Source organism: Leuresthes tenuis, unplaced genomic scaffold, assembly GCF_036924035.1.
Source record: "Leuresthes tenuis unplaced genomic scaffold, fLeuTen1.0.hap1 SCAF_1, whole genome shotgun sequence".
NCBI classification, from domain to species: Eukaryota; Metazoa; Chordata; class Actinopteri; order Atheriniformes; family Atherinopsidae; genus Leuresthes; species Leuresthes tenuis.
Genome location: NW_027325355.1, coordinates 11,596,014 through 11,607,199, shown reverse-complemented (window position 1 = coordinate 11,607,199; position 11,186 = coordinate 11,596,014). Strand labels below are relative to the sequence as shown.

General features: G+C 42.7%; 1 protein-coding gene across 1 annotated transcript in view; it reads right to left on the bottom strand.

The window, feature by feature from the left end:
- Positions 1 to 219: 219 nt before the first annotated feature.
- Positions 220 to 11,186, bottom strand: part of LOC140292414 (NACHT, LRR and PYD domains-containing protein 3-like) — an 11,385-nt gene continuing 418 nt past the window's right edge. Inside the window, exons 1-11 of the mRNA XM_072379485.1 lie at positions 8,866 to 11,186; positions 8,662 to 8,781; positions 7,753 to 7,866; positions 7,188 to 7,301; positions 6,648 to 6,726; positions 6,278 to 6,485; positions 4,344 to 6,126; positions 4,071 to 4,244; positions 3,535 to 3,696; positions 1,862 to 1,908; positions 220 to 1,735 (exon numbers count right to left, since the gene is read on the bottom strand). The exon at positions 8,866 to 11,186 is cut by the window's right edge and continues 418 nt beyond it. Of these exons, the coding sequence (XP_072235586.1) occupies positions 1,167 to 1,735; positions 1,862 to 1,908; positions 3,535 to 3,696; positions 4,071 to 4,244; positions 4,344 to 6,126; positions 6,278 to 6,485; positions 6,648 to 6,726; positions 7,188 to 7,301; positions 7,753 to 7,866; positions 8,662 to 8,781; positions 8,866 to 8,933 (3,438 nt within the window). The 5' untranslated portion in view covers positions 8,934 to 11,186 and the 3' untranslated portion in view covers positions 220 to 1,166. The remainder of the gene's footprint in view (positions 1,736 to 1,861; positions 1,909 to 3,534; positions 3,697 to 4,070; positions 4,245 to 4,343; positions 6,127 to 6,277; positions 6,486 to 6,647; positions 6,727 to 7,187; positions 7,302 to 7,752; positions 7,867 to 8,661; positions 8,782 to 8,865) is intronic.

Here is an 11,186-nt window from a genome sequence, read left to right as displayed (position 1 = left end):
CTGCACAGATCTGAGCGCTGAATGTGATTTGTTGAATTGCTGGACATTTTCTGACCTTCCCATCAAACTGAAAATAATAATTGCACAACACACTAAAACACACATTTCTTGTGTAAATCAAACTTGTCCTGAGACAAGTGGGTGCAGCATATTGAAAATACAGCCCCTAAAAAGACAAAGATCACACCAGCTTCTCAATGAGGAACATACATGTACATGTACCAGTTAAAGTCAGTTTTTGACCCATTTATTTTGCTTTTGATAGACAATTCTTGTTCTGACGATCAAAATATTTGATTCACTGAGAGTTGTGTCCCTCCACACATGCGCATCATCTTTCAAAAGTTTCAGTCCATTATTTAGATGATTCTCCAGTACAAGAGAATTTTTTAAAGGAATAAAAACATCAATAATATCAAAAGAGCAAAAAATAAAGCATAAAATTCTGAAGGTTTTCACCTCAAATATCAACATGTTTGACTTCATTTTACATCAATTATTATTGTGGTGATAAAATGTTAGAATTTTTTATTTAATTGATTTTATCTTAAATATTTTCAGCTATTAAAGTCCAAATATTGTGTATAAAGGATCATTTCAGTCCTCTTTGTGAGTGTTCAACAACAACATTTAGCAACTTTCTGCCATCAGAATCTAGTTCCAGTCCAGTTGCACTTTCATCATCTCACAGAAAGTGAATGTGGAGAAACATCAGGATGAACCCTGGCTGCTCACCAAACTTCTGCTCATTGGAGCAGAATCAGTGAAGATCTGTCAGCAGGTTGGAAATTCATCTTGGCTGATTGCAGCTCAGTGATTCCTCTCTGATATCACAGTTTGTCACATGTGCAGCAAACTAACTGCAGATGACATCAACTGAATGGTCTCAGTTGAAGTGAGCTGCAGAGAAACACAACATACTGATATTCAGTGTGAAGCTTTGACTGGAAACACACAGAAAAACAACATCCCGGAAGAATGGCAGCTTCCATCTTTAAAGGACTGGAAGAGGAAGAAGTTTCCAAGGAATAATTTAGAAGAGTTTCAAACAGAAACTGACTGAATCCATGAATCTGAAAAGGTGTTTCTGAGTGAAAGAGACAGACATGTACAGACTCAACTATCTGTTCAACAGTGATTCTCTGACAGGAGGAAACTCTTTATACTCAACTCAGAGACACTGAGGAACCAGGAGACCTGATCCAGAACCCAAATCCAGGATGCAAAGGTTCTTCAGTGAATGTGGTGTTGAAGGTGTGGAGGTGGATCAGTGTGTCAGAGGAGACTCTGTAGAAGGACAGAGTGCCAGCAGGACGGTCCACATACACTGCTGCTCTGTTAGAGACAGAGGAGGAGGAGGAGGAGGAGGAGGAGGAGGAGGAGGAGGAGGAGATGGGTGTTCTTCTGTTAATGTGCCAGACAGAGTAACCTCTATTAGAGCACCTCAGACTCCAGGACTGATCATTGTATCCAAATCGACAGTCATAACTGCCTCCTCTCCTGCTGATTCCTCTGTAACTCACTGATATATAAGCTTCTCCTCTCCACTCGACCTCCCAGTAACAGCGACCAGTCAGAACATTTCTACACAGCAGCTGAGGATAGACATCAAATCTGTCTGGATGATCAGGATATGACTCAACCTCCTCCTCCACCCATGTCACCTTCTTGTTGTTGTCAGACAGTTCCAGTTTTCTGTTCACTGTGTTTGTGTCGATTGTGAGTTGACAGGAATCTGATGGAGAGAACAAACACAATCCAGCTGCAGTTATTGATCTATCATCTGTTCACTTTGATCAATGAGTGATGTGACAGCGTGAAGATGGTTGGATGTCATGAATCAGATGAAGAACACACTTACACTTCCTCAGACCTGGTGTCAACCATCGTTCTCCAGCAGGCTCCACCCTGAAAGGAGGACGGGGGTCAGAGCAGCACAGTCTCTTTCAGCATGCAAACATGGACATTACATGGCTCTCACATACACATTGTTCTACACTGAGAAAGAAACACGAAAACATCTGGATTCATCCACTGGAATGAAGCATCTGAAAACTAGAATGAAAGCTGTTTGATCAAAACTGAAACGTACAAAACTCCTTTCAATCATCTCTGCACAGCAGATTATCGACTCATGCAGAGATGCTTTCATTATTTGATTTATCTCAGAAAAAGGAGGAAAGAAAAGAAAGTGAAGAAAGAGAAGAACAATGGATGGAAGAAAATCTCTCTGAGCTCATTCTAAAGTTTAAAAGCACCAAATGTTTTCTGCAGTCAGATTATGGAGATGAAGTTTCTGTCTCTGAATTCAATTCTTCAAGTTTGGAAGAATTTTCACTTTGATTTGTCACTCATTTCTGAATCCAAATATGAGCTTTAAAAATTCTAATGAAATCACTTCAGTTTCTGACATCATGGTCTCTCCTGATGGTCACATTGTTTCTGCTGACTCCTCCTCTCAGTATGTTTCAGGGCAGCCAAACATCCAGATCCTTGCTCAGACCCATTGGTCCATCTGAATGCTGCACAGCCAGCCAGGGGAAGACATTCATCTAGAAAAGTTAGACTAGAAACACTCCCCTCATTCCACCCTCCACATTGAACATTAAAGGCTCAGAATAAGATCAGAGGAGAATCTATAGTCATTGGAAGTAAATTAGCTGCCAGGTGTTGTGATTTTATTGATCAGAATCCCTCATTTATTTCAGCCTGATCACTTTTCAGGAATCTGAAACAGACTGAAAAGCCTCCAGCCTCTTCCTCTCCTTCCCCCAGTGTCCCTCTCTTCCTGTTTCTCTGGAATTCCTTGGATAGTGTTTATTGGATTGTCCCCCACCTTTTTTTCTTCTTCTTTATCCCAGCCAGAGATGGGATGAAGAACAACCAAACACAGCTCCAGTTCAACTTTGGTCTACTTGGTTCTCATCTAGAAGGACGGTCAGAACCACAGAAGGCCAGAACTCTTTGGACCTGGTACTGTGTGGCTCTCAGTAAGTCTGATATCAAGTCATGTGGAGCTCAGAGGATTGTTGAAGTTTGCTCTGGTGGTTTTATCTCTGAGCTGAAACACATCCAGTTCCACACACTGTTCTTTGAATGTGTTGGAGCTGTCAGAGAGCCGGTCCAGCTGAAGATCCCCATGTGGGCGTATGGAGGGAGGGACACAGGTCTAATCCACATGTACACATTTCCAGATGTGCGGTGAACATGGTTTTATAAATCTTTGTCCAAAGCTAGGCTAACATGTCCTGGACCCATCTCTTTATCTGATCCAGGGTCAGAGGACCAACAGACACTTCTCACTGTTGTTCCTGCAGATGTTCTCCTCGGAGACCTCCTCCACAAATATCTGCTGTTTCTGTTCAACCAGTGTTTCTGCTGTGAGCAAAGGAAAAAGGCTCCTACATGTGGGATTGTTCATGTAACACTCAGCAGGAAGCAAAAACACAGGGCTGAGTGCAGGACAGAGAACATGTTTCCAGCTCTTCTTCCTCTGTCAGACATTGTGTGTGGCTGCAGCAGGCCTCTCCATACCTGAGTTTGTGTGGATCCTTCAGTGCAGCCGTCAGCAGCTTCACTCCTGAGTCTCCTGGATGGTTGTAGCTCAGGTCCAGCTCTCTCAGATGGGAGGGGTTGGAGGTCACAGCTTCAGCCAGAGAAGCACAGCCTTCCTCTGTGATCAGACAGCCTGACAGGCTGCAGACACACAAAACAACACAGAAACTCTGAGAGAACTGCTCTGAAACTGAAGCTGAATGTCATCAAATGTTCAGAGAAACTGGAACTGTCTCACATTACTGACTTTGTGTCTTTGTGCTAAGCTAGGCTAACATGTCCTGGACCCATCTCTGTATCTGATCCAGGGTCAGAGGACCAACAGACACTTCTCACTGTTGTTCCTGCAGATGTTCGCAGATGTTCTCCTTGGAGACCTCCTCCACAAATATCTGCTGTTTAGGCCTCTGAACTCTTTAAGCTGTCAGAGGCCTAAAGCTGCTGTAACAATCATACAAAGACCATCCACAGGTGTTCTGTCAGCTGTTTATAAAAACAGTTTGATGAATCCTGACCTGAGTGTTTCCAGTCTGCAGTTTGGATTCTTCAGTCCAGCAGACAACTGCCTCACCCCTGAATCCTGCAGGTTGTTGTTACTCAGGTCCAGTTCTGTCAGACTGAAGGACTGGGAGCTGAGAGCTGAGGACAGAGCTGCACATCCTTCATCTGAGAGGTTACAGCTACTCAGTCTGAGGAGGGAATAATGAGATAAGTAGTAATCTGTGACTTTCTCTCCTATAAAAACAACTGCAGTATATTCATACACATCCCTCTATATCTGTACTTACAGAGCTTTGCTGGAGGCTTTGACCACTGGCAGCAGCCTCAGAAGAGCCTCCTCTGAAGCAGAGTATTTCTTCAGGTCAAACACATCCAGATCTTTTCCTGATGACAGTAAGATGAAGACCAGAGCTGACCACTGAGCAGGAGACAGTTTATCTGTGGAGAGTCTTCCTGAACTCAGGGACTGTTGGATCTGCTCCACTAGAGAACGATCATTCAGTTCATTCAGACAGTGGAACAGATTGATGCTTCTCTCTGCAGACAGATTCTCACTGATCTTCTTCTTGATGTAATCAACTGTTTCCTGATTGGTCTGAGAGGTACTTCCTGTCTGTGTCAGCAGGCCTCGTAGGAGACTCTGATTGGTCTGCAGTGAAAGACCCAGGAGGAAGCGGAGGAACAGGTCCAGGTGTCCATTTGGACTCTGTAAGGCCTTGTTCACAGCACTCTGGTAGAAGAGAGTCTCTTTCAGTGTTTCAGACTCCTGAGACTTTGATTGTTCTTCCATCAGGTTGACTCCAGAGCTGATGAAGGTCAGATGGACATGAAGAGCAGCCAGAAACTCCTGAACACTCAGATGGATGAAGCAGAACACCTTCTCCTGGTACAGCCCTCTCTCCTCTATAAAGATCTGTGTGAACACTCCTGAGTACACTGAGGCTGCTGAGATATCGATGCCACACTCTGTCAGGTCTGATTCATAGAAGATCAGGTTTCCTTTCTGCAGCTGCTCAAAAGCCAGTTTTCCCAGAGACTCAATCATCTTCCTGCTCTCTGGACTCCAGTGTGGATCTGTCTCAGCTCCTCCATCATACTTGACCTTCTTCACTTTGGCCTGAACCACCAGGAAGTGGATGTACATCTCAGTCAGGGTCTTGGGCAGCTCTCCTCCCTCTCTGGTTTTCAACACATCCTCCAGAACTGTAGCAGTGATCCAGCAGAAGACTGGGATGTGGCACATGATGTGGAGGCTTCGTGATGTCTGGATGTGGGAGATGATCCTGCTGGCCTGCTTCTTATCTCTGAATCTCTTCCAGAAGTACTCCCCCTTCTGTGGGTCAGTGAACCCTCTGACCTCTGTCACCATGTCAACACAGTCAGGAGGGATCTGATTGGCTGCTGCAGGTCGTGTGGTTATCCAGAGGCGAGCAGAGGGAAGCAGTTTCCCCCTGATGAGGTTTGTCAGCAGCACATCCACTGAGGTGAACTCTGTAACATCAGTCAGGGGCTCCTTGTTGTGGAAGTCCAGAGGAAGTCGACACTCATCCAGACCATCAAAGATGAACACAACCTGGAACTCTTCAAAGCTGCAGATTCCTGCTTCTTTGGTTTCAGTAAAGAAGTGATGAACAAGTTCCACCAAGCTGAACTTTTTCTCTTTCAGCACATTCAGCTCTCTGAAGGTGAATGGAAACATGAACTGGATGTCCTGGTTGGCTTTGCCTTCAGCCCAGTCCAGAGTGAACTTCTGTGTTAAGACTGTTTTCCCAATGCCAGCCACTCCCTTTGTCATCACTGTTCTGATTGGTTCATCTCTTCCAGGTGGGAGTTTAAAGATGTCTTCTTGTCTGATGGTTGTTTCTGCTCTGTCTGCTTTCCTGGATGCTGTTTCAATCTGTCTGACCTCATGTTCATCATTGACCTCTCCAGTCCCTCCCTCTGTGATGTAGAGCTCTGTGTAGATCTGATTCAGAAGGGTTGGGTTTCCTGCTTTAGAAATCCCCTCAAACACACACTGGAACTTCTTCTTCAGAGCAGATTTAAGTTGGCAAACTGGGTCAAAAAGTTCTAAATAAACACAACAAATAAGATCAGTCAATACAATTCTTCAAACCTTTATCTGAGAATGAGTATTTGAACATGTGTTGTTCTGTGTGTTGAGACATCAGTAAATGTGTCATTTATCCAGCAGGTTAAATCTTTAGAGAAATTCTCTTACTGCTCTGCAGACGGTCAGCCAGCTCCTCCTGCTTCATTCTCCTCAGGAAGTGAACTGTGATCTTCACTAATGCCTCTCTGCTGCTCCTCTGCTCTTCATCCTCATCCTCCCTCTGACTCTCTAAGCATTCTGGGTAAACTGGACTCAGAACCTTCTGGATTTTCTTCAGCTCCTCCTTCACAAAAGTGACCATGTTGTCCTCCAGCAGCTGGAACAGAATACTATATGAATGAGCCAATCAGACTGAAATCATGGAGCCAAACATCAGATCCATGTTGGACACACTGACAATCCACTGGTCTACAAAGTGCAGCATGGAGATGACTGTGAACAGAATAGATGGAAAAGTAGTTGTTGTACATGTACAGACCATAAATATGGAGTCCAGCTGTGTTTGATGCTGCTGGGCAGACTGACCACTGGGAACCTCTGAGCTCTGCTGGTCCACTCTGTGGAGGAATCATGAAGAATGAGCTCACATTCTGTCTGTCCACACAGAGACAAACACAAGGTAAAGCTCCATGAAGTGATGTGTGGATGTGAACAGTGAATCAGAGGACTCCCTGCAGTGGGAAAGCTTTACTAGTCCTGCTGATCCCACTGAGAATCAACAGCTCAGTCTGCAGCTGCTTGGAGCTTTCAGCTCACTTTGGTTGGGTCCAACAGCTCTCAGCAACCCCTTCAGAAAGCTTTCCCTCCCTGCTGAAGTTCCCTGGAGCAAGGCAGCCAGAGCCAGTGTGTGCTTGAATCAGACTGGTTGAACTGGTATGTTCCCAGTGTTAGACAGATAGATGTTTAAAACAGAGTCGACACTGAGAGAACTTTATCTGTCAGTAAAGTTGTACTGAAGATGTAAAAAATAAATTAAATGCTTTATTTTCTTTCTGTCATCTGTAAACTATTCCAGTACCTTTGAACATCTGGGTGGAGCCTTTTCCTCGGAGTATGTTTTATAGATCGGTCAGTCTTCTGGGACTCAGAGCTGGATTTAGGTTCAGGTGAGCCTGTTTTTTCCAGCTTCCTCCTAAAGAACACAAAATAATATCAGCACTGCACTCAAAAGACAAAAAGACAAGTAATGACAAAACATTTGAAAGGATATTTTTGAAATTCGTATAAGATATTCAAAACCATGTTTGTTTGTCTATATTTCAACCACCTAAAACAGACCTGACTTTACTCTGGAATTCAGCTGCTTCACACTTCCTACACTGTGTTAGAGCCAAAGCACAAAGGTCACTCCTGCTGGACCAGCTGGTGTCCTACAGACACTCAGAAACACCTCCTCCAACATCCATTCTTTCCTCTTTGACTGCTGTGTTTGTGGAAAACATCCAACACACACCGCTTCACATATGAACATAGAAATGGATGTGAAACAGAGCTGAGCTCACATTAAACACACGTTGGAGTAAAAACTGTTCAAACTGACTCTGCTACATTTTACTCTGTTACAACATTTACACTCAGCTCACCTCTTAAAGGATGGATGTTGGTCTGATTTGAACACAAGAGGAGGATTCATTGACCGGTCACTCTTCATGGACACACAGCTGGGTTCAGATCCAGGTCTGAGTCTCTGCTGGATCCTGACAGAAAAACACTTGTTTTCTTCAAACTAAAGTATTCAGTGATAGTGTTTGAGTCTGCAGTGAGACGGCCTGTCAGAGAGTCAGTGTGGCTGCTGTGGAACAATGTTACAGCTCCTCCTTGTGGCAGCTCTGCCACTCTGCAGGCAGACGTCAGCAGGTGTGTGAAACTGGAAGCTGGATGTAATTTTACCTGAGAGAAAACAGGAAGACTGAAGCTCTGAGCTTTCAGTATGGTTCCCTGACTCAGTCTTTACTGTTTGTGTGATCAGATTCATTCTGCTCTTTTAGAGACAAACTGCAGCTGCACCACACTGGAAAACACTGACTTTGAAATATTTGATTTTTCTGGAATATAAAGTGTCAGATTAAAAAATAGATCTTTTCACCAGATAACATGAGCAGGTTTATTAGGAGAGAATTCATAACAGATCAGTTACTAACATTACTGGGTTGACTTGGTCATTTTGTTCTTGTTTCTTCAGAAGGTCGTTTTAAACTGATGTCATTAAACACAACGTGTGAGAACGTAATATTTCTACATCAGCCGCCCTGTTCACTACATAATCAGCATCCTGTGAAAAAGCCACATCAGTGGACAGATATTCAGCAATATTCTCCCTTTGTTTCAATAAAGAGCTGCAGGACTGAACTAAAATATCACATTACACACATGATGCAGCTAATTAGTCTCATCAGAGACATCAAGAACTGATCCAAGTCTCAAGTAATTCAGCTGAAAACTGGTTATCATCTGAAACATGATGCAGCCTCCACTGAATACTGACAGCTCACCTCTCTGTGGAAGAAAGTTGTCCGTCCTTAAAGTTAACAACATCTTCCTTTGAACGGTCACTCTTCATGGACACACAGCTGGGTTCAGGTTCAGGTTCTGGTTCAGGTTCAGGTTGGTTCCTGTGAATAAAGGTGGTTTGGTGATGTGAGTGCTGAGCTCTGACATGGAGAAGAGTCATGGACAGTTAGAGATGGTCATCTCACCTCTGAGCTTTGCTCTGGCTCTCATGTTCCCCACACAGAGTGGTTTTAGTGTCCTCACACTGATCCATGCTGCTGAATTCACATCAGCTCACACACACTTTCTACCTTCATCTGCAGAGGAAACACAAATCATTCATCTGCACATCAACTCAAATCCTCCTCTCCATCATTTGGGCTGTAAAAAGATCAGCTGCTGTACCTCCATCAGTCCACTAGATGGAGGCATGGAGCTACCACCCAGCACACTCATGATGATGATGGACCATTACGTACATTTACTGACATGAAACAGGACGGAGATCATCTGATTTAACGTCTGAACCAGAAACTGACTAATATGCTGTTAATAACAGAACCTTCTACCCTGGGAAGGTTCCATCTTTGTAAGTAGGTTCCATCTTATGTTTAAAAGTACCAATAAAATATCTATGATAAAAACTTTAATGAAACGTTTTAACTTTTAGTTGAATTCAACAAACAAAAAGAAACAAAGATGAAGGATTATTACTCACATATAAGGGAAAGGAAAAAGCTGAATAAAACATCACAAACTGACCCATAAAGTAGACAGAACATCTGAATCTACTTCATTTCATCATTAGACAATATGAGTGGATTATATGTTCCATCAGAGCTGCACACAGCTTCATAACTGACTACAGTCAGACACATTTAACTGACATTCATGTTATTTTATTCTGAAAGGTGACACAGGAAGCAGCAGGAAGCTGCTGTGTCTGACTGTAATGGAGGATCTGACGGTTTCATTCTATGAAGATCAGTTCTTCATGTAGAAAACAAACATCATCAGCTGATCATCGTGTTGTTTGATTCCAGTTCATCAATAATCTGATAATCATGGAGATTTGTCTTAAAACTCAAAAGTGATCAAAGTTTTTTCTGAAATAAGAAGTGAACATGTTCCCCAAACATTAAAGAGCAGAAACAAACAGCTTACAGGTTACAGACAAAGTTATTTCAGACAAATTTCATACTTATAGTTTGTTCAAACTATAGAAAATGTTGCAGAAGACTTCAGTCTGACACAGGTGAGCTGCTTTATGGAATTATCAGGAGCTCCACCCCTGGTAGGATGAGCACAGGTAGGGGGAGGGGATCACAGTAAGAACAGGTTTTACAGGACGACTCAGGTGAGAAAGACACAAAACAACTGAGTGAAACAAACCACAGCTGAATATTTCTCACACAATATGCAGCCATTTTATTAAATGGTTCAATTAAATTCAAAAGCAATTTCTAAAAAAACAATAAATATGACCTTTCTGTGTGTAAAGTCATCCTCAGCTCAAACAACTTTTCCAGTCCACGAATTTGAATAACTGAGGAATTACGAAAACGTTCCTAATCCAGGTTTACCTTCAGCTGAACAGCAGCAATAAGTCTCTGAAGGTCACAATAACTTTCTGTGATGCCTTAACAAGCGTTTCTGTGAAGAGATGCAGAGCAATAAAAGATTCACTGATCTCCTCTGAAATGGAAGAAATGTAAAGTTGAAACATGAAAATTGTTGAGGAAAGCTAAAGTTCTTTAAGTAGAGTAAATGTAGCTTATTGCTTCCAACACATGAAGTTACAGAACCAGACAAACACTCAGAAACTGAGCCAGATGCTGTGCTAACAGCCAGAATTCAGCACACTGCGGGCTGGGCTTACAGTGGATGCTCTTTGCTCAGGTAAAAGCTACAAATCCTAGAAAAGCTCAGATAAAGTTCTGCAGTGACTGTATCTGCCAATCAACAAGCCAGTGTTGTTCTGAAATATGATTCTTTGCTAAGTCTGACCCTCTTTGGTCTGTAGTTAACCTATTACAGCACTGTCAGATGCATTCAGCTGGACTTCTGCTCAGTGGGTGTTATAGGGGGATAAATCCTTCACAAAGACTTTCCACAATCTTAGAATCTGTTAAAAATTAACTTTCCATCTGCTTTTTTAAACTTACAGTGGACAGGCGTGTAGAAATGGACTGAAACGTGGTTTTAGAGACCATTTTTACAGTGGATGCATAAAGATTGTCCCTGAAGGTTAGTATGCAGGGTTCCTGCTCAGAAAAGAGCCAAAATCAGAAACAAATGATCTAAAATCCAAAGCAGCTCGACGTCGGTTTCATGTCCTCTGCTGCAGAAAGACTGTGGACATAAAACTCTGAAACTAAACTCATTGCTAATCCTTCAGGTTTACTGAGAAAACACAAAGCCAGGTTCTCCAAATCCTTCCCATCTTTTCAAGAATTTAAAACTGAAACCAATTCCTTAAAAATATGTGTATATCTATATGATAAATATTAGGAAATGGGATCTTAAT